This window comes from Peromyscus californicus, unplaced genomic scaffold (genome assembly GCF_007827085.1).
Source record: "Peromyscus californicus insignis strain IS unplaced genomic scaffold, ASM782708v3 Scaffold_19__1_contigs__length_69161282, whole genome shotgun sequence".
Lineage (NCBI taxonomy): Eukaryota > Metazoa > Chordata > Mammalia > Rodentia > Cricetidae > Peromyscus > Peromyscus californicus.
Window position 1 is genome coordinate 15852437 of NW_026294491.1, and position 23710 is coordinate 15876146.

The 23710-nt window shown below is 44.9% G+C and overlaps 1 protein-coding gene across 1 annotated transcript in view; it reads left to right on the forward strand.

The window, feature by feature from the left end:
• The window catches only part of Ube2d1 (ubiquitin conjugating enzyme E2 D1), a 30761-nt gene that overhangs the window by 1957 nt on the left and 5094 nt on the right, over positions 1–23710 (forward strand). Inside the window, exons 2-5 of the mRNA XM_052744729.1 lie at positions 19526–19589; positions 19677–19708; positions 21736–21813; positions 23054–23159. Of these exons, the coding sequence (XP_052600689.1) occupies positions 19526–19589; positions 19677–19708; positions 21736–21813; positions 23054–23159 (280 nt within the window). The remainder of the gene's footprint in view (positions 1–19525; positions 19590–19676; positions 19709–21735; positions 21814–23053; positions 23160–23710) is intronic.

The following is a 23710-nucleotide window of genomic DNA, read 5'->3' on the forward strand; positions in this document are numbered from 1 at the left end:
ACTTGCCAGCCAACCCTTCAAAACCACCTGATTCTACCATCCTCCTCCTTCCTCACCTGCCATCTTGCCGAGAACCAAGCCCAGGCTGAGCAGGCTGCCTGATGATCAGCTACAAAGCTCCCTGATACCCTCAGTGTTCAGATTTTTATTTGAATCTTGTTTATTCTAACAAAGGGAGTTCAATGCTAACCTCTGAGCTTAAAAAAAAAAAAAAGATTTATTTTTATATGTGTGTTTGTGAGTACATGCCACATGTGTATGGGTGCCCACAGAGGCCAGAAGAGGACATCTGGTCCCCTGATGCTAGAGCCACAGGCACGGTTGTCAGCTCTCTGATGTGGGTGCTGGGAATTGAACTTGGGTCCTCTTAACTGCTGAGCCATCTCTCCAACCCCTGGCCTTCTTTTTTGAATATATTTTAAAGTAACCAGATAACTTCAGGCCATTGGGTTACACTGTTTCTTTTCCTAATGTATCAGGTCTTGGATCTCAGAAACCCAGGTTTGCAGTGGCGTAGCCAAGAGTACAGGCAGGGGGACAGTCCCTTAGGGCAGGGGCAGTCACTGCAGACCCCACTGCCCCCAGTGGGAAGATGCTGAATCTCAATGTTGAGTTGGGGGGTCAGCGTAGAAAGGTCCAAAGCCCTGATGTCCTAGTCCATTCTCTTTATCTAAAGAGGGAACCCGAGGCTGGAGCTGAGATGGGTTTTACCCAGGGTTAATCTCTTGAGAAGTGATTTGGCACGTTTGAGAACAATGTTCACAGCTTCTCATTTCTCCACCTGTGAAAAGAACAAAGATGTTGGATTAAAATTGTGCCTTTATACAAAGCATGTGGACATCAGCGCTTCAAATGTATCTCTGTGCCAGAGTAGACTAAATGATTTAATGCTCCAATTTAGACACTCTGCGCCAGTTTTGCATTTCAGCTCATAAATTTACACACCCGTGGCCTATTTTTAGATGTAGAGAAAGATGTTATTACAGTCACCTAAATCACTGAAGGAATAAAGTTTGAACAAAATCTGAGGCCAGAAGCCCAAAGCAGATCTGAAAAAAAGAGAGCAGCTTTCGTTTGGCTGTCTGTCTATTGTTAGTTGTTTTCTAGGTGTTTCTTCTGTGAATACTGTTTTTTAGTCTTCAGTACACTTTGCTTTGAAAAATCGCTGTTTAAACGATCAGTGTTCTGCTATAATACTGAGCACTTGGAAACCCAGGGGAGAAAGGAACCCCCATGCAGCGTCATCCACATCTTTGTCTCTTTCCCTTTGGGCTTATTTCCCACAAGGAAATTTAGGTAATAATCACACCGGATGGTATGTGCTAGACCTCGGCCTTTTTTTGTCTGTTTTCTGAAGAGTGAAACAAAAGGCTTTTCTTTCATAAATATCGCAGCACAGATAATTATCCGTTCAGCGTTCTGTCCCAAAATGAAACATTTGGGGCTGGGGAGTATGGCGCAGTGCTAAAACACACACCTACTGCTTTCAGAGCCCTGGGTTCAACGGCCAGCACCACAGGAACAAGTAAGTTGCATTTGGTTCCAAAAATTGAACGCTGGGCGTTTTAGTAATTAATCTAAATTGTGTGCATGAACATAAAATTAAAATGTAGTTTTGTAAATGTTTTGAGCTGCTCGGACTTCGATTTGTGCGATTCTAAGTCACAGTGTTTGTGCAAACATGGTATCTTCAGCAGCTTGAACCTCTGTGTCTGGGTCACCATCCAGGGAAAGAGGATGTAGCTTTTGTTCCTGGCTCTGTGGCTTACCGACTTCTGTCTCCAAGAATGACAGCCACCACCGTGTGTGGAGGTCGCTCTGCCTAACTGAATGCCAAGAGCTTAACCTGCCTGAGTTGCCCGCGTCATTCCTGAGGCCCTGGAGCTAGAAACAATCTAATTCCCACTCTGCAGATGATGAAACCGAGGCTCAGAGATGTTCACCGGGGTATGCAGGATCGCATATCTGACCTATGGAAATGGCTAGGATTCCAAGTCCTCTCCGCAGTGGCAGGCGTCTTCCATCATATGGACCTTTATGTTGTTTTTCTAAACTAAGAGACACGGAGTCAAGGGTCTGGGACTTTAGCTCATTGGTAAAGTGCTCACCTGACACCCATACATCCTTGGCGTGGTGGCTCACACCTGTGATCCTAGCACTTAAGAGGTAGAGATGGGTAGGATCGGTTCAAGGGTCATCCTCACAGTACTGGGTTGGAGGCCACCCTAGGCTGTACGAGACCCAATCCCAAAAACAAACACAGAAGAGGAAAGATACAGAGGCAGGTGAGTTTATAGAGACCAGTGCTTAGCGATATGATGCTAATCACCCATGCAATTAGGGCTCTGCCTGCTTAATCACCACCACAGCTCAGCTGTGAGGGATGCTCAGTCACCCTTCTCCTCAGAGATGACCCTCATCCCTAAACACTGGAGAATAGCAGCTTCCTTCTTCTCCCCCATGCCACCGGAAACGCTGACGCCTCCAACAAAAGGGTTCAGAAAAACAATTGCTTGTAGTTCTTTAAATCTTCTGTTGGTATCATTTCCCTGTGGAATTTTCATGACATCACTGTGAAGTGGTCCAGTTGTTTCAGTGCCTGTCATGGCTTTGCGTAGTAAACTATTCACATTGTGAGATTACATGCAGGACGACAGAAGGAGGGTCATAGCCTAAAAGAAAACATGAGAAGCCGGGTAGCTCTTATCATTTGTGGACGAACAGTTTGCCTTTCTCAGGGAAGCCACAGTGGGGATTTTCCTGCCCCTAAGGCTCTGTAGTTAAACTCGGTTTTTGCCCCAGTCTGTACTCTTCCTTCTTTAACATAATAAAGGTGCAAGAAGATGAGAATAGTTTATTGTAGCCGAAAAGTCCTGAGGAAATGAGTAGCGTAGACCTCGACGAGACTGTTGACATCTGTTTAGGGGAGCCAGACACATGGAAACCAAGGGAGGTAGATTGCCTCCCGGAAGCCAGGAGCATCCCTGCCCCTTCAGCTCCCTGAAACACACGCAGACACATTTGGGCCTCTGCTTTCGTTCAGTGTTGCTAATCAAAAAAAAAAAAAAAAGATATAAGCAAGTTAACAGTTGCCTACCAATGTGTTGGTCCTAACCCCGCCCACCTTTTAAATACTGGAAGAAATGATATTTTGTTGAAAACAGGTATTAAGTGACTTGTCCCTTCTCTCACCCATTAAAGTCCTGGAGTGACACTGGGTTGCACAATATGCCCAGATTTGTATTTTGGGGCTTTGGAGAGGTTCTCAGGCCCACCCGTCAAAGAACATATGTGTGACATTGCGGAATGGTGTTTTAGACTGCCTTAGTCTATGTGACCCCTGAGAAGCTGAGATCATGTACATTTTGTTTGCTTCTGGTTAAGCTTTACACAGACAATACAAGGGCCTTCCATGTGCTCCTTGGGATAGAGAGGAAGCAATGTGTGGTCTAGAAGCACAGAGTGCCACTGTCTCGCCTCTTCCTGGGTATTTTGCCAACTGCTCTCTCTTCTGGGTCTGAGTATATTGCTTATCTTAAGGGACACCATGTTGCTTATTCCGAAGCAATAAGCAACAATAGAAGAATAAGCAATAAGAACAAGTATCTTCTTCAAAGGGGGAGCTGGGCCTCATCCTTCACATTAAACTTGCTCAGATAACCCTCTTGCGTTGGTGGGCCTAGGGTGGCTACTTTCCCTTGGTGCCAGAGTTTGGAAATAGTATGGTTGGGTGGTACAGGGGACTATGTGTGTGTGAGTACCAAGTCATGATGTCCAATCTATTTCTTTTTTTTTTTTTTTTTTTTTTTTTTGGTTTTTCGAGATAGGGTTTCTCTGTGTAGCTTTGCGCCTTTCCTGGAACTCACTTTGGAGACCAGGCTGGCCTTGAACTCACAAAGATCCGCCTGCCTCTGCCTCCCGAGTGCTGGGATTAAAAGCGTGCGCCACCACCGCCCGGCTCCAATCTATTTCTTAATGTACATGGCTGAAAGGAAAGGTTTGAAAATTACTTATTAATGTGACCCAGGGGCAACTCTCCCCAAAAGCCCTGCCCTTGGGTGTGCTCTCCTTTATCAACCTGGGCTTAAATCTGTGTTAAAATCTTTGTTTAGTAAATTCCAACTCCTCTTCATTTAAAAAAAAAAAAAGTGCCCACCAGTCATCCATATGCAAGATAAAATGTTCTGCCCTTGGACTCATTTCCAGTTAATACAAAGTGTCAACAAATTGTTTTCTGCCTCAAGTAGCAACAGAGTATACAGTTAGTGGTGTCCAGCCACAGCATTCAAGAGTAGCACCTTGATTATTTTTATTATTGTTATTTTGAGACAGAATCTGTAGCTGGCCTCAAACCCACATTCCTTCTGCCTCAGCCTCCTGAGCATTGGGATCATAGGTGTACAACACCATGCCCATTTTAAGATTTTTTTTCAAACATGAACAATTATTAAACACCCATTCTTTGCCAGTTATTAGAAGGGAACTCTAGGGGCTGGAGAGAGAGATGGTTCATTGTGTTTGTACATATTCCAGAGGACCAGAGTTTGGTTCCCAGCACCCACACCCTCTCATGAGCCTTACAACTGCCTGCCACTCAAGCTCTCGGGGTCTCGTGCCCTCTTCTCCTCTCTGCAGGCAGCTCCACACACGTGTGTATACACACAGAGAGACATGCATAAATATAAAATAATACATTTTTTAAAAAAGAATCAAGCTCTGAAAAGCACTATTTACTAACAAATACATTGATAGGTATGTTCATGTTCTATGTACATTGTAAAAATAGATTTTTCTCTCATTTTCTGTTTTTCCCCCAAACACCATCTTTCTTGGTTTCTATGAACTAAACGGTTAATTTTGATAATGTAGCACCCAAAAGGCAGTATGGGGGCTGGAGAGATGGCTCAGTGGTCAAGAGCACTGGATGCTCTTCCTGGAGACACTGTTTTGATTCCCACACCCACATAATGGCTCACAACTGTCTATGACTCCAGTTCCAGGGAATCTGATGCCCTCTTCTAGCCTCCACAGGCTCGAGGCATGCGGTCATGCAGTCAGGCAAAACACGCATGCACACAAAATAATAAAATAAAAATCATTTCAAAATCAACCTCTAAAATAAGCAAATAATACTCAAGGGGAGTGAGGAGGTAATATGTAGCATATTGCCATGCGTTTTGTGAAGGTGTGTTCAGTCATCTCCTGTCATGTTTTTCTTGGTTCTGGAAGTGCTTTGAACACAGACTCCTGCAAGCCTACAAAGCAGTGTCATTTCAAACCTTTTGTGATAGACAAAGCTCTTGAGAGAGAGGAGAAGAGTTCCCTTGTATCCGCTTGCTCTTGTCTGTTGTTTTTTCTCGAGCACGTAACCTCACTTCAGCTCAGGGGCCTCGTGGAGAGCAGTACACTCCAGGTATCACAGTCCCCGAGTGAGTGGATCCGGGGAGAGATGAGTGCTAGGATGGAGGTCAGACAGTCTGAAGCTTTGTTCTAGCTTTATCTTGTGACCTTGGCTAAGACAACCAGTCATTATTTTCACCATCTAGAAACTCATGAGTGAATATGATCATTTCAATGGTCCTCTCTGTGTGGGTCCATTAGACAGATGTGTGTTTGTGTGTGTGTGGGCTTAATATCAATCTCTAATCCACTCCAACCCCCCCACCGTGGTAAGGGGTTGAACCCAAATGCTGCGTAGACCACTCTACCAGTAAGCAATATCCAGAGCCTCCCCCTTTATAATTTTAAGCAAACTTCAATGTCATTTGCAGTCTGTTTTGTTCAGCAGCCATCTAAACTTGTCACCAAGGCAAAAACCGAGCTGTGTGCTCTGCAGCCGTAAGAGATAAATTCTGTTGACTGTGAGATGTAAGAACTTTGCGGTATTGGCATCCGAATGGGTACTATAACGTTTGTAAGTCCTCTGATTACAGATCACTTATTTGTGATGCAAATAAGATGTGTCTCTAGGATGGGCTAATAATGTAATGTGCTTTTCTAATTCTCTTTGGCTTCCGTCTCTTTGACAGGTCTCTTTGTCCTTTAAGGGTTGTTTCTTCCAGGTATTTAGAGAGCTGTCTCACAGAGTTGCCTCATCTGTAGAGTTTTAGGGATCCTGAGTCGTATATTTCTAGAACACCTTCTAATACAAAGTATACTAAATGAATAAGGAGATCCACAGGAAAGTAGGTATAACCAGTAATCAGGGTAAGGCAAAAATTGTAACTATAAATAGATAGACATAGAGAAATGCCACAAGGAAAGAACAATGTATTTATGCAGGAAGGAAGTCAAACGTGGGGAGGGTGAATTCGTTTGGAGGAGATCAGGAGCTCACAGTGGGAAAGATGGGCTGAGACACAGATCTGGAGGAACGTGAAATGATTTGAAAGACACAGAGAAGCCCTATTTGTACAGAAAGCTCCAAAACTGGAGACACTGGAAACCTCATGACTAATTTGGAGCAGATAACCATGCCTTTGGGAAGCATTGGTCGGGTAGGGCGTGGGATCTTGGTTAAATGGAGGGTCCGGAAAGGCCATGCTGAGAACCGTATACTCCATACAGAGCCTGCCTGGCAAAGCCATGAAACATCTGTGTCTCCTAGCCTGGGGCTGGCTGTGCATCCTTGCCCTCAAAGGATGCACTGTCGTTCCTGATGTGTGAGTGTTACTCTGACGAATGTCCCCAAACAAAGACGGGCAGGATATTCTGGGAATAGAGTAGGGACCCACGGAGGGTGAGAGAAAACTTCTAATTAAATGATGTTTAAGGTAAGACCTGAAGAAAGAAGTGAGGTTGGTGCCAGGAGTAGTGGCGCACACCTTTAATCCCAGTGCTTGGGAGGCATAGACGTGTGGATCTCCATGAGTTCGAGGCCCGCCTGGTCTGCAGAGCGAGTTCCAGAACATTCAAGGCTACACAAAGAAACCTTGTCTCAAAAACACCAAAGGGGGAAAAAGTGAGGATGGTAAAATGAATGGGAAGGGGAGAGGGAGAGGGAGGGAAAGAAAGGGGGGATGGTGAGAATATGAATGTGCATATGCGTTGAGAGGGGACATGATTAAGAATCTTCCTAAGAGGAAGACATGTTGAACAATACAGGCAAGATAATATTTTGAAAAATTGAAAGTCACTTTAGTAGGGCAAAATCTGTCATTTCTTCCTTCTTTCCTTCCTTCCTTTCTTCCTTCTTCTCTCCCTCCCTCCCTCCCTTCCTTTCTTCCTTCCTTTTTTTTCTTTCTTTCTTTCAAGACTGGGCCTAGCTATGTAGTCTAGCTTTGCCTTAAAGTTACTATGTAGTCCAGGCTGGCTTTGAACTCATGATTCTCAGTGTCCTGAGGTCTGAGAACCACAGGCATAATACCATCATCCCAGCTGTAAACCTTACTTTATGGTGATTGGAAAGTACTGCAAAGGCCTGACATGGTGCCCTGTGGACATGTTGGTATCACCAGTGTGTCGGGTGGAAAACGCAAATAGCTGTTCAAGTGTTCTCAACAGAGGGTCCAGGCCAGGGTGATGGCAGGGAACACTGAAGTGAGAAGGTAAGAAAGCTGGTGGGCTCTCTGGAGCTGCTCTGACCCACTCATTCCTTCCCCACCCCCACCCCCTTGCTTGGCCCTTCAAGTTAAATCTTAGAGATTGTCTGGCTGGGAGTCTCTTCAGGCTCCTCCACTTGCTGTCCAGTGTGCTCCTGGATGCTTTAGTGAGGTCTCTGCTCTGACTACATCAGACAGTGTTACCCTGTGGACCTCCATTGGTTTGTATGAAGTTGCCTTCTAGACCCCTTTTGGGGAGGGATGAGGACCAAGGACAATCAGAATACTTTGGTGTACTTATTAATGAGAGGGTCTAGGAAGCTAGGGTGGTCAGGATGGGAAGGAGTCAGATGCCCAAAGCTAGAGTTTAGGTCACTGGCACGAATCACTCTAAGACTTCCTAAAGTAGATTCATATATAGCATGGATTTGTCTAAAGTATATTTGACTTGTGTAATTCCTCTGGTGGAAATATATATATGCAATTGTATGTGTACGTGGAAGTAACTGAGTAAGGCTGGGCAGCTGACTCAGTGGGTAACGCACTTGCCACCCAAGTGTGAGGACCCCTGAGTTCGAATTCCCAAAAGCCACCACATAAAGCCAGATACGGTAGCACGCATGCGAAATCCTATAATTCTAGCACTCCTCCGCTGAGATGGGTTAGGAGACAGGAGATTCCTGGGAAGCTCCCAAGTCAGCTAGCCTGGTGTACACAGAGACCCTGTTTCAAACAAGGTGGAAGGTGAGGACCAACCTGGGGTTATGCTCTGACCTCCGCATGCCCTCCATGGTACACACATGCCTGCACTCACACACGTGAGTGTGCGCACATACTTACATGAGCACACACACACACACACACACACACACACACACACACACACACTCAATAAAAAAAATTAAGATAAAATCAAAGGGCTCTTTGAAATTAGACACAAGGTAGCAGTTGGGAAATGCAGCCATTGTGCCTTGCTCAGAAGTCTGGGAAAATGGATGCTGAGATGACATGTTGGGTAAAAAATGCTCCCAATTCTTCTTACCTTTAAATTTTATTCTGAATTGGTCTCTGGTTCCTGATGCACATCAATGGGACAAAGGCACTGGGGTCATGGCTGCCTTCACTCCCCTGCTCCCCCTGTAATTTGTCTACATTATCTCTTGGGAAAGGCGCCTTGGGCTGGCATAATAGCTTACCAGGTGAAGTGCCTGCTCTACATAATGGGGACCTGAGTACCCATCTAAGAACCTGAATGTGCTTGGAATCCCCATGCTGGGGAGGCACGCAGGTTCACTGGGTTCACTGGTCAGCTTACCTAAATCTACACTGCAAGTTCCAGGCCTGTGAGAGACCCTGTCTTATAAAAACAGCAGGGCCCCAGCGGTGCTGGCGCAGGCCTTTAATCCCAGCACTGGAGAGGCAGAGGCAGGCGGATCTCTGTGAGTTCGAGGCCAGCCTGGTCTACAGAGTGAGTTCCTGGTCAGCCAGGGCTGTTAACACGGAGAAACCCTGTCTCGAAAAACCAACCAAACAAACAAAAAATAACGGGGCCTCTGAAATGGCTTAGCGGGTAAAAGCACTTGCTGTACAAGTCTGACAGCCTAGGTTCGATCCCTGGAACCCACGGGAAAAAGCCAGATGTGGTGGCACACATCTGTACTCCTAGCACTCCTGTGGTAAGATGGGAGCGAGAGTTCAGAATCACCTAGGAGCCCCCGGGTCTGCTAGCCTGGTGTAACCACCATGTCTGACACAAGAGGGACTTGCTTCCGTGAAGAGAACCAGCTCCCGAGAGTTGGCCTCTTAACCTCGATGTTGTGTGCATAATGGTGTGCTCATACTCATGCTCACACATACACATACACCACACAGATAAACGTGTGCACGCACACTAATAGTTAATAATATAAAAAAAAAAACCCTGAAAAATAAGGTGAAGGACTCTTGAGGAGGTTAACCTATGGCTCCCACGTGGACTTGAGTCCACATGCACTTACACTCACAGAGACCCACTGAAAGCAGCCTTTGACAGACACACCTGATGTGTGAAGCAGCCAGGCCCAGCTTGTGGAAGTGAGCTCGCCTCCTCTCACTTAATTAATTGAATGTCAGCATTTTGAAATCTTATTCTGAAATCTTCCAAGGAAGAAACCATGTGGTGTAAAGTCAAGATGTCCTTTAACTCAGATGCATGGAGGTCCTGTGTGGGGAGATACTGTTGACTGACAGACATCTCTCTTTTGAAGTCGCTCCAGTCTGCTGGGTGAGGAGATCAGCCTGGACTATAAACCCACAACATGTTTATTCACAGACAAACCAAATGTAGCTCATCTGCCCCTTTCGAGGCAACACCTGAGCAGGAAAAGAGACAGTGCAGTCCTGTAAGAGTCATTGGCTGGTTTGGGGTTTTGAGGGAGAGATGTGTTTGTCCTGTTAATTCATTGCCGGTGAAGCCAGGGGTTTTGAAATAATGTTTCCCCGGGCTTGGCACTGAATCAGTTAAACTTGAGGCCATAGTCAGCCCCCGTGCACAGGCTGTGTGCCTGCCTCTGCACACACCCATCCCGGTGTATATTATCTCATATGCAAATTCAGACCGTCTGCCTGTTACAGCTAGAAAACCCACAAAAGCCTTCTCAGTGTGCTCCGAGTCAGTTCTTCACAAGTATTTACTATGCAGCATCATATTAAACCTTAGGGTAAATAAGGCCACGCTGGCTCGCTGGTCCCCTCTGCTGATGCTAAGGGCCTGCTGCTTTTCTGGGAGCCAGGAGATGGGCACAGCCTCCTCGCCACTCCCGGCTTTATTTCCTTGTATTTGTTTACTTTCTTTGAATTAGGCGGGCCTCATCTCCTTTTAGATGTTAAGTCCCCGGAGGCAGGGGCTGTGTCCTGGTTGGTTTTTGTGGAGAACACTTAGCATATTGTGGGGGTATTACAAACATACCATCTGTGCCCATTTAAATTCAGTTGAGGCCTCCCAATGCTTCTCTTTGTGTCTTGCTGATTATAGAAGTCTGCACTGGAATAGACATGCCTAGCCACAGAAGGCTCTAGAGATCCCTTAAGTACACATTTTTGCAGCCTTGCAAGATTTTTGTTTTTGTTTTTGTTTTTAATGGTTCTAGTCAAGTTATAAGGACGTTGGCCTGTAACCTATTAATAGCTTGCATTTTGAAATTTAGATACCCCTACTACATGTCCATCACATGAACTTAGAAAATTGCTTCTTTGGCAGAGACCGTTTTCCTCTGGGGAGTGTTTTCCATCCGTGTTGATGGTATTTATTCATTGCTTGGTCTATATTCAGATATAGGGTTTGGCTTCTTTTAAGTGTTATCTCAGATGTGAAGAAACCCGATCAAATCAATAATCCCACTTTCGGATTTCTGGAATGAAATTGAAGCGCACGTCTACAAGGTCTGCTCGCATTCACCCAGTGAGCTTGCCGTGATGTGTAACTGATGTCGTTGTTCAGCAGCCATACTTCACACAACGTGAGCTCCATACGTCCTTGCCTATGGCCTATGCTTTTAAGATTATGTTATTCATTGAGGGAACTCTCATTTTAAAAAGTCACAAAGCTGGGCCACAGAAATGGTGGAATGGTTTAAGAGCACACTTGCTGTTCTTTCAGAGGACCCAAGTTTTGTTCCCGGGACTCATAATCACCTGGAACTTCAGCTCCAGTGGATCCAAAACTCTTCTCTGGTCTCCTCAAGCATCTGTACTCACCTACACACGCACACGCACACGCACACGCACACGCACGCACGCATGCATCATTAAAAAACTTTTGGTGAACTATAAAGTACATGGACGGGGCATACAGAAAGGTGACGGGTTTTTACAAAATGAAGACAGCTGTGAAGCTCACGCTCAGGAAACGCATCACGAGAGCCCCAGATGCGTCTCTCCCTAGCTCTACCCTGTGCTCAGGTAAGCCTCTGTTCTTGAACTGCTCTTAAAATGAATCCTGCCGTGTGTCCCCTTTTGCCTCTGGTGCCTCCTGTGTGCTGTTTCTGACCTTTATCTGAACTGTTTCTTGGAGCTCAGGTTTCTTGGCTCTGGCTGCCTCAATCTTCAGCAAGTTTCTGCCGTCACTGGTGGACATTCAGGTTGTCCTTGGGTTGGCGCTGTCGCAAATGAGACCCCTAAGATGAGTCTCTGTGTCCCTGTTTGTGTCGGGTGTGTATTTGGCAGGGGGACCGCTGTGACATACACCATGTCTCGGTTTAGTTGGTGCTCATCACCCGACAGTTTTCTGTGCTTAGAAACTAAGGGTTCCACTTGCTTCACGTTTCCCAGCATCGATACTTTCTTCTTTATCCTCTTAACCATTCCAGTGAGTGTGCTGGAGTAGGATTTGATTTTGATTGGCATGTCCTTGGTGATCTGGGTCCATTTTGTACGTGTGTGCATGTTGCATGCATCTGTTTGTATACAGATGTGCACACATGGAGGCCAGAGGCCAACAACCCAATCTCTGTACTTTATTATTTTATTCATGTTTTTTTTTGTTTTTGTTTGTTTGTTTGTTTTGTTTTGTTTTGTTTTTTTGATACAGAGTCTCACTATGTAGTACTTGGCTGGCCTGGAACTCACAGATCCGCCTGCCTCTGCCTCCCAAGTGCTGGAATTAAAGGCATGTGCCACCACTGCCTGGCTCCCCCTTGAACTTTTATAATTAGCCCAAGTGGTTAAACTGATCAGGGAATACATTCTTTTAAGACCTCTATGCACACCACAGACCACAGCCCATCTGGTCACTGCTGACTCTGAACAGTGCCAGTGGTCAGGGTCCCATGTACTGAGATGAGGTTAGCCCAACACAAACCCTTACTCCAATGGGAAGAGCCACCGGAAGCAGTGGCCTGAAAGTAGGTCAACAGCCTCCCAAAGACACCGGAGGTAATAGAATTCTGAGGTTTTCTAAACAAGGAAAAGAAACCCAGAACATTCTAATGGGCATTCCCTCTGGGCTTGGAGACTTATATACCATCTACTAGAAATCCCTGTGAGGTATTACTCAATGGTTGATAGTATCTTGGTATTCATCTTCAGGTACCATGATGTTTAATGATACATTATTACAAAGGGCATTCCAGGTTAAGTGACCTGTACAATTCTCAGGTCGCCGCTAAACTTTTTGCTTCATGTAACCTACACACCTGTCAAGGGATTACGTGGTTTTTGTTTGCTAAATCTGTTCATTCCCTATTTCTTCAGAAATTTGACTGAAACATGACTCAAATAACACCAAACATGTGTGTGTCAGAGGAAAGCACCCTGCCAGGTGTTGTGGAGGAATGCGGGAATGGGAGGCATGAAGGTTTTGGTTTCAAAACAAAAACATTCCAAGTTGGGCGAGGTGCACACGTTTGTAACCTCAGCCCTGGGGAGGTGGAGGCAGGAGGATGGCAAGTTTAAGACTAACTTGTTGACCTAGTGAGACCCTCTGTTGAAATACAAGTGAAAATAAAAAGCAAAAAAACATTCTAGCAAAAGAGGAAAGGGAGGAGAAATTATCATTTATTGAACATCTATTACAGGTGCCCAATACTAAGCTATGTACCTTTCTCGAACTCAGTAGAGTTCAAGGTCACCGGTGATGTCCCCACATGACCCACTGTGCACTTGAGACTTGGGGCATTAATTACTTAGGGCTTCATAGCTATTAGCGCAGGTCAACAGCAAGGCTCAACATAACCAAATTTGACTCCAAAACTTTTATTTCTAAAAGCGGTCTTTGAGGCTACAGAGATGGCTCAGGGGTTAAGAGCACTTCCTGCTTTTGCAGAAGACTCCAGCTTAGTTTCCAGCTCCCGCATGGCAGCTCCCAACCTTCTGTTATTCCTTTCCAGGGAATCTCATGCTGTCTTCTGGCCTCTATGGACACCTACACTCATGTGCACATACCCCATTCAGACACAGGTGCGCGCGTGTCTGAAAAAAAGCTTTAAAAATAATGACCTTTGAGGGTTTAACTCAGTGGTTGCCCAGGTTACACAAGACTTGGGTTCGACACCCACAACATTCATTAATTAGTATGAAATAATTTTAATATTCCAGAAAGATTTCAGCGTGATATAGAAAGTGGATGCATGTTGTCCCCCTGATGTCCACAGCTTGTGTTACCGTGGTGCAGTTCCTAGCCTGAGGAAAATGGTTCAGACAGAACACTCAGCTTCCTGGTTCTCCCACCTGGTCCTTCCCTTGTTCCAGGACTCAGCTAGGCCCTCACACTGGATTGGCTTGCCCAGTCTTTTGTGTATCCACCCTGAAGTCCATGACAGTCACTCAGTCTTTCCTGGTCTTATCAGAAGTGTTTCATGAAAAGAGAACATGCTTGAAATATGTGGAGCGATTTAAAAAAAAGAAAGAAAAGAAAAACAATGCCATTCCATCTCTTTTGAATTGTACAAGAAACCGACTGAGGCAGGAAGGATTTAAGTTCATGGCCAAGTGGGGCTACGTAAGTTCCAGGCCAGCATGGGCCGTGTAGTGACACACTCTCTCTGTCTCTCTCAAACAAAAAGACGACACAGTAGAAGTAGCTGGACATTTTAGGGATATACATTGCTCGTAGCTCCATGTGTGTGTTTTCAATCACTTGTTTTATGTGTGTGTGTGTGTAGTATATAAATCTGGAGACTGGAACAGCTGAGACTGTGGTAGTGTACTCTCTTTGAATGCATCCTTCATTGTCAGCTTGTGGGATCCATGTTGTTCTTTTCAATGGCTGTCAGGATTTCATAGTGTGTGGTTTGTAAGCCATCCCTTTATTGGTGGACCAATGGGTTACAGTCAGTGTTTTGTACTTAGACAAGATGGCTGTGCCAAACATCCCCCCCCCCCTCTCTCTCTCTCTCTCTCTCTCTCTGTCTACCTGCATGGTGACTTCTATGAGGTAAGTGATTGAGCCAAGGACCAAATGCATTTTCCACTGTCATAGTCATTACCAAATTGCCCTCCCCAAAGTTGTCTTTCAACACACACCCCTCCCACACTGAGCCGCCTCCTCAAGTCCCAGTTGAGCTGTGAATGGGAGTATTCTAATCTGCTAACAATGGTTTTGTTTAGGTCGTGGTCTGGCGGGTGTCTCATCCATTGCGCATTTTGTCGGCCCACTTTGAGTCACCACTTTGCTCCTAAGTGCTCGTGCAGATGCCGTCATGAGTCTAAAAAGAACCGTCTTAAGTACTTCCAGCTCTTTAGGTTCAACATAGCTGTGAAGGGGTCTGCCTAAAGCCTGAGGGTTCCATAAAACACTAGAAGACTACCTGTGGTATGTCTGAGATTCAAGGTGAATTTACAGTGTGGTTGGCTCCTCTGAGAACCCTGTATTCTTGAGCAAATTGTGTAATTATAGTGTCAACTCTTTGAGAACAGAAGATTAGAAGAAGTGGAGAGATAGCTTAACCCTAGCGTGTTATCATTGTTGTTTTGAAATGTATCTAGTTCATCATTCTTATTCTGAGTGTGATGGGGGTATGTGTGCTGTACACACATGCTAAGTCTGGAGGTCAGGGGACAACTTGCATGACTCCGTTCTTTCCCCCCACCATGTGGTTCCTCGGGATCCAGCTTGGATCATCAGGCATGACTTCATGTGCCTGTACCTTGTTGACCCTAGCATCACTAAATTATTTTTATTTTATGCTTTTTTAATACTCCAAACATGAATCTTTAATCACACTGTTAGGGTATCTGTGACAATTAATTTTAGAGCAGATGCAAAGTTCGTATGTCAAAATCAGGTATTTTCTATTGACCTAAAATAATTGTGAAAGTAAAAATACCAAAAACACATGAGTGAGACAGTAAAATGAACACCGGTCACTCGGTGTCTAGCATTGCAGGCTGTGCAAGTAGATTGAAAAGAAACAAGTGAGTGTGTAGTGTTTTACTGTACATATTGACATCCGTATTTTATTTTTCATATTAATATAAAAGTATGCCCCAGTTGATAAATGCAAGGGAAGTGAATTTGATGTATTTCTCTGATGAAAAGTTTAGATGAAAATCAGCTGTTAGTATACAAATACAACACAGTAATGTCATTGCTGCATTTAAGAGAGCCACAGGGGCTGGAGAGATGGCTCAGAGGTTAAGAGCACTGGCTGCTCTTCCAGAGGTCCTGAGTTCAATTCCCAGCACCCATATGGTGACTCACAACCATGTATAGTAAGATCTGATGCCTCTTCTGGCACAAAGTCGATAGAGCACTCATATACATAAAATAAAGAGTCTTAATTTAAAATAAAAAGACAGAGAGGGAGAGAGAGAGATGCAAAAGGTAAAGGAGGTTCAGATTATTATAATGGGACCTTCTGATTGGTGCTAAACGATTAGTGTACAGTGATTAAGTAGTCGAGTAATCTAGGTGATTGAACTTGATTGATTTCACTAAATTATTTTTACTATCGAATATATGATATGATAGAAGTAGGTGTGTAATAATGTCAGGTAAAGCAGAGAAAGTACCACTGGGATTCTAAGGGAGTTTGGAAAGAGCGGATGGCTGAGTGACCCTTGACCTCTTGTGTCCCCTCAAAACTACCTTGACTGCTGAGCTGACTTTGACAAAGGTGGGTTTTTGGTGTTGGGATGCAGTTTTCATGGGCTGTATATTCATAGCTTTGTATTTTCACTTCATTAGTTCACCTCAGAATTTCCTGAGTCTCCTCATTTCTCTGTTTTGCATTTAAGATCTGCATTTTTTGCAGGTGAGGGAGGAATGTGTGTCCTGCGGCCTTCCTGTCTGTTGGTCATTCTGCCTGACCTGTGCACCGAGGCTGTGCTTCATATTCCCTGACTACAGCCTAGCAGGGTGGAGTTAAGGCTGTGTAGTGTTCTGTGGGCTCTCTGTCTTAGAGCGGGTGAGCTTTCCATAGACACTTTAGGAACTTGCCCTCTGCAGAGTTTACTTGTTAGGTTCGTTTCTTTATTCCTCTCATCCATCACCCACCCTCTTCTAAAGAGAAAGTGAAATTAAAAAAAAAAATGAGACAATATCTTTTTAAATGTAATACTTAAAGAGATTTGAAGAACAGCTTGACATTTGAGATTTGAATATGGTTCAAGGCCGTTGCAGCTAAAATATGGTTTTGGCTTGTCTTGTTAATAAACAAAATTAATTAGTGAGCATTTGTGTCTATATCTGATTTATTCGTGTGCATATTATCATGTCGCAAGTGTGTGCATACAGATCATTAATAGCTTTTAAGCCATAGTTGGAGACTGCATTTTTCTAATTAACTAGTTAAAGTGAATGCAAACAAGTACTATTTACATTTAGAGCTGGGCGTGTTGGCTCATGCTTTTAATCCTAGCATTTATGAGGCAGAAGCAGGCTTATCTCTGTGAGTTCAAAGCCAGTCTAGGCTACATAATGGGTTCCAATGTAGGCAGGGTCACATAGTGAGACCTTGTCTTTGAAAAAAAAAAAAAGAAGGAGGAGGAGGTTTGGATACATTCATGTTGTTTAGAAGACTCCACAAGTAATTTTTAAGGCATTTCCCAAAGCTCAAATTAGAAAACACGGTCAGAAGGCAGTCCTTCTGTAATGGGGCTGTAACTGGGAACAGCTCCTCTCCCGTTCACTCACGCTGTTTAAACCATCATCTTTTGCTAGCAGAGGACTGGCAAGCACCACCTCCATATTGTCTCAGCATTTATTGGGACGTTTGCTATGGGCTGGGGAGACCCTACTGCACACTTGACCTGTAGCGTATCCCATGGTTGTCATGGAAACTGTAGATGAACCAGTAATGCCACACTATATTTTAACAACACCTGGAAAAGCAAAAGTTGTTTCCCATGGTCGCCAGGTGAGGGGCGGTGCCCAGGCTGAAATGTCAAAGCCTTGTTTTTAAATATGGAGGTGGGGGTGGGGTGGGGGGAGTTGGGGGCCGTGGAGGCAAAGACTGGAGTCTCCCATTGCTTAACTAACTGTATGTGAAGCCACAGAGGAGCTGACTGAGTTAGTTCTTTCTTGTTTATAAGGAAAAAAGAAAAAAAAAAAAAAAAACAGAAATGAAAATAGCAAGAAGCCCTGAAGGGACCTGGGCTTGAAAGAAAGCCTCTGGGCTTGCCCTGGGCTCCCGGCCATGCATCAGGTCGCGTCTTTTTCCTTGTCTTTTTGAGAACACCAAATGGATGGCGATCATCACTGATTCCTGAGCTGACTGACATCTTTCAGGTTTTAGTTTTTCTCAAGTGTAGGCACATGAAACTGGAGTTACAGGCAGTTGTGAGCCGCCGTGTGGGTGCTGGGAATTGAACTCAGGACCTTGGAAAGAGCAGCCAGTGCTCTTAACCTCTGAGCCATCCCTCCAGCCCGAGTCCACTGCTTCTTAAAACCCATCTCCGTGCACTTGTATAACACTGTGTCCTTTGTGTGTCGGGGCGGGGGGGGGGGGGGGGGGGGGGGCGTGTTCAGTTTCCTGCCTGGCTTCCACATGCCTTCCCAGGCTCACCTTGTATCACTCTACCCACTCAGTGCCAGCTCCCCTTCATCCCTTATGGTTCAGCTTTACCGACTTCATCAGGGATAGACCTGTCTTTGACCTTCCAAACGAAAGTGGGTTCTTCATACATAATCTTTTCTTTGTGTAATGGTAAGGATGGAGCCTAGGGCGTTCATATGCTACTGCCCCTGAGCTACATCCCCAGCTTGTATGGTCTTTGATATTGTTTTTCATCTTTAAGATTCATCTTTAGTTACGTGCGTGCGTGCATGCGTGCGTGTGTGTGTGTGTGCGCGCGCATGCGCACACATAAGTGCAGGTGCCTGTGGAGGCCAGAAGAGGGCATTGGATGCCCTGGAGCTAGAGTTACAGGTGTTGTGAGCTGTTGTGTGGGTGCTGGGAAGTGAACTCAGGTCCTCTGCAAAAGTAATGCCTGCTTTCAGCTACCGAGCCATCTCTCCAGTGGGCTCCCGGTAGTTGATACTGAAGTCATACCGTTCTCATTTGGGGAAGGTCAGTTCTTTCCCAAGCAAGGCTAGGGAGGTTACGTGTCTTCCTCAAAGCGGTAGAGCCACTTACGTCTGGGATTCTGGGTCAGGGCTGGCCAACCTGAAAGCCGTGTCTGCCATTGACCTTTCCTTTCCTTCAAAACCCTAAGGATAGAGAAGAGCCCATGAATCAATACTGTAGGTTTCAGAACATGGCCCGACTACCTTCCTACTCTGTACTCATATGTTGTGTATGTACAGGTGTGTTCACGAGTTCGAATACACGTGCCTGTGTGGGCATTTGGAGGCCAGATGTTGATTGGTGTCAGGTGTCTTCCTCAATTCCTTTCCATGTTATTCTTGAGGTAGAGTCTCTCACTGAACCTGGAACTTACCAGTTCAGGCTGGGCTGGCTGACCAACAAACCCGAGGATCCTCCAGTCTCTCACCAGTGCTGGGATTGTGGGCGTGCATCCTTGCACTTGACTTTTCACATGCGTGCAGGAGACGGAACTCTAGTCTCCATACTTGTGCGGCAAGTACTTTCTGGACAGATCCTATGAACAGATCCTTGGATCCTTCAAGTCATTCCTTAAGGACCCGTCTTCCCAAACCCTTGCTCCCACCTCATGAGACTGTAACTTACTGGAAGTCGGACCTTGTTTTTAGGGGGCTGGAAATGAAACCTGGGGAGCTCATGGCATGAGTTCTAGTGCCAGCCAGCCAGGACCTGCTTTGCTGCTATCATCTGCGTAGCAGTGACGTATACAGTCTTGCATAAGGAGATGCTAATAAAGTGCTTTTGTGTGGGGGAATCTTAAAGGAACACACCGTTTTATTCCGCTTCATCTTTTCAGAGGCTGGAGCTGTCCCGTAAAGGATCTCAGTGGCAGAGTCCATTGCCAACAGAATTAACCTAGAATAATTTAAAGAGACATCACTCGTCTGCGTCTTTCTGGATTCTTCGTGCCTGTTTCCTCGGGAAGGGAAGGATTAACTGCAAGTATTTTCTGCTTTCCTTCAGGAATTAAGTGATTTACAGCGTGATCCACCTGCTCACTGCTCGGCGGGACCTGTGGGAGATGACCGTAAGTTCACTCTGTTGCTAGGTTGTGCTGCCATCGGAAGGATGGCTTTGGGCAGCTTTAAGTGACTACCGTCCCTCTGTGTTTCAGTGTTCCACTGGCAAGCAACTATCATGGGGCCCGTAAGTACAACTCACACGTGTGGACTAAACCCCACCCCCCCACCCCCCACCCCCACCCCCACCCCCCGTGGCCGCTCTTCACTCTTGCCTTTTGACCTGTGAGCAGATGCTTATGACTCAGGTTGACTATTCTCATCCTCTGAATCAGTCACGAAGCAAAAATATGATTGAGGGTTTGCAGTGATTTTTTTTTTTTTTTTCCTCAAGCAGGGTTGGCAAATGCCTACTGGGTCACAGCGATATCTTCCTGTGCTCTTACCAACCCCGTTACACACCAAGGTCATGCTCTCTGTGCACACAGTCTGTGTTGGCCTTATTAATTTTTTTTTTTCAATCCAGCGTCAACTGTTTTTAGAGGAAGTGGAGCCTTCCTCACCCATCCACAGTTCTCATAGGTTTGAAATAAGTCTGACCCGGGAATGGAATTGCTACATCCGGCAGGTGTCCGTCTGCAGTAGGTCTCATCATGGCTCTTGACTGCCGAAGAAGTGGAAGAGTCCTGCTGTGGGTGGTCTCTGTCACCTTTTGAGTTTGTTACGCTGCCCTAAACCGGCCCCTCCTTGTTACCTATATTTCTTTCTACACCTGAGAAGCACGAAGGGCTTGAAACGGGCTCTTCTTTCTATGAACAAGATGCTAATTGTGGAAGATCAGACACTCCGTTCCAGTCTGCTTTCTGGATGAGAACCCGCTAGCATTATCCTTCCTGAATGCCATACATACTTCCCCTAGGGTGCTTTATCTGCTCAGACGTGGAGTTTTAAATCATTTGCCCTCATATCCAAGCTGAAAAAAAAAAATGCTGAATTTCAAAGAAAAGTCTCTGAGGAATTATCCTAAATGACTCAATTATTCTATTAAGTTGTTATGTTAGAGGGGAAAATGCACCATATTTACCTAACAGCTTTCAATAAGAAGCTAGTTCCTTCTGATTGATGCTCGTTATCTGCTACGAACCTTCCCGTCATCTAGAGGTGTGCCTCGCCATCAGAGCCGGGGCCTCCATGGTATTTCTCAGGTGAATCATGGGTAGTAAGCAATTGCGATGTTGTTTTGCATGCCTCTCTTATTTTAGGAGCATAAGCACACTCCACCACCCTCTGTAATATCACTTGACTGTCCACACAGACCGTGCTTATCTCCGTAATTTGTTGACCTTTTTTATATTTACTAAACTAGAATTAAGCAACATAGTAATAATCATTGCATAATACAATGCTCAAATCTTTATGCAGAACTTTAAGCAGGGAAAGAATAACAGGGACAGGGTTGCTTTTATTACCCATGATGCATCCCAGTAAATATGAAGGAATTAAAATAGAATTGGAGGTATATTTTGCTACTACTTTTGTTTTTTTTTTTTTTCCTTTAATCTTTCTCGTGTGTGTGTGTGTGTGTGTGTGTGTGTGTGTGTGTGTGTGTATTTCCCTTACGGCCACTTAGGAGGTGACCAAGCTTGAATTCCTTTGGTAAAGTTGATGCTTAATTCCGTATATCATGAATACCGAATTCACCCCGCTGGGTTTGGGAGTTTTATCATCTACCATATAAAGTACTAGCAAATGAAACTTGGGGGTAAGATACGTGATGGTGCCTCTTAACCTTTTACTAACGTATTCCCTTTTGGTCGTGCTTAAGTGGACACTGGAACTTAAAATTTGGAAATTTAAAAAAAGGTAAATATTAACCATAACCTTTAAAAAGTACTAGTGACTGCTCTAGAAAATTATCTTTCCTCACAGCAGTCCTCGTGTCTACACTGGTACCCATAAACGATGTGTTTGGTTAAATCACACTGCTATTCATGTCTGCTTCTCTTTAAACTTGGTGGGCACCTTGGAAAACTTCCTGGAAAGGAGCCTGCTCTCCAGGTAAATTGCTTAAACGTATGGTGCTAGGATCATGTTTTTGACAAGCTGATATTCGACGGCATTGTTGAGAAGATGTGGCCATCTCTTTCATGGAATCATTCAGACTCGTGTACATGTTGTGGCCGGACACTGATGCGCCCTGTTGTGTAATTTCAGCCTGACAGTGCATACCAAGGTGGAGTCTTCTTCCTCACTGTCCACTTTCCGACAGACTATCCCTTTAAACCACCAAAGGTATTTATTTCTGTGACTGACGTGTCCCATAGCAGGGGTTTTCACTGTTTGTCTAGAGATGGTCTCGTGATGTCACAGACTGTGGGTAGGTTAGCAAGGGCAACCTCCTTTGTACAACCTCCAGATTAATATAAATATAAGCTATAAAATGCCCTTTCGTAGTCAAGTACTTCCCTTTGCCTGTTAAACAAACGGTGGCATTGGCTACACGTTAGGCTTGTGGGCTTTTCCTCCTTACGAGATGGGTATCGTCTGGAGTGCTTTTATAGTCAAGAATCAGGCTTTTCTGTCCAGTGTCCTCTTTCCAAAGAGGACTCTGTTTTCTTTTTTGAAGTATTCAGTGAACGTATATGGAGCATCCACCATGTCCCCTCACAAGGGGAACCACAAAGGAAACACACTGAATGGCAGAAGGGCATGAAAACACACTCTGAGGCTTAGAGTCCAAAGAAGAAACAAGTGATGGGGTTGTGAAGGACGGAGAACGAACACCAGCTGATAGGAAAATAATTATAGCACTTTTTTAAAATTACTTTATTTTATTATTATTTTTTTCTATCATCAGCTTGATACAGTACAAATTCTTATCCTAATAGTGAAATGTTTCACTGAATCTTGCCCAGTGATTGAGTAAAACCAAAACTTATTATAAGCCACAGTCATCCTAGGGTCCCCCCCCCCCCCCCCCGCTATGTAATGTAGCCTCCCTGGATCTGTGGGTTGCAGTTTGATTGTCCTTTGATTATAGCACATTCAAAGCACCTGGTTTAAAAATCATACGGATGACGTCACAGGACAGTGGCTCTTGTCAGATTTCGAATCTGAGTGGGTTTTACAGGACAGGTGATCAGCGGAGGCATCTCACTCGTGCTCTGACAGACTTGGTGACCTGTTTATAGATCCAGGTGGCCTGCTGGGAATTACTCGAGGGCGGGCTAAGAGGAGTATTTGGAGGAGTGATGAAAGCCAGAGCAATTGGTCCAGGTGCCGCTCAGCCAGTCACACCAGCTATTGCAGACATCCTCATTACACCCCAGACGCTTCCCAACACCTGGAGGGGAAAAGGAGGTTAAGCTGAGTTAGTCTCCTTCAAATTCCCCGGTAGCCAAGCTGCATGTAGACGTTTCGGTTCCAAAGCTGGGTAAAGCTGAGCAGCACATTTTACCCTTGAGTGGGTTGGTTCTGCTTGTTCATAGTTTGTGATGATCAACACTTTTTGTTCTTCTTTTTCTATGTGTAGATTGCTTTCACAACAAAAATCTACCACCCAAATATAAACAGTAATGGGAGTATTTGTCTTGATATCCTGCGGTCCCAGTGGTCACCAGCTTTGACTGTATCGAAAGGTAATTGTATTTATCAGATTTAAAATAGGCATGGGGAGGATTGTCAATGTCTAGGGACCAGAGTTTAAGCAAAAACCAAACATCAGACAAAAAATAATAATAATGCCTCAACCCTCTGCTTATTCCTGTTTTGATTTTGCTTTCTCTGGGAACTCTTCTGGCTTTTAGTAACTAACTCTGGAGTTGGGAGAAATGAATGGATGGGCAAATCTAAACGAAATCCGAGATTTAAAATACTGGAACTAAGGGTTGGGGAAAAGGCTCCAAGACAAAAAGTTCCTAATGCTCTTGCAAAGGACCTAAGATAGGTTTCCAGTTGGGCCGCTCACAGCCACCTGTAACTCCAGCTCTAGGGGACCCAACGCCCTCTTGTGGCCACCCAGGGCAACTGCACTCACGTGCGCATGTGTACATACCTCCATGGACACACACACACACATAGACACATAACTAAAACTAGAAAATAAATCTTGAAAAGTTGCTAGAGTTAGAAATTTTATAGTACGCCTATTGATGTCTGTCCTTCTGTCCTTACAAAAGAAGTTAAGAGC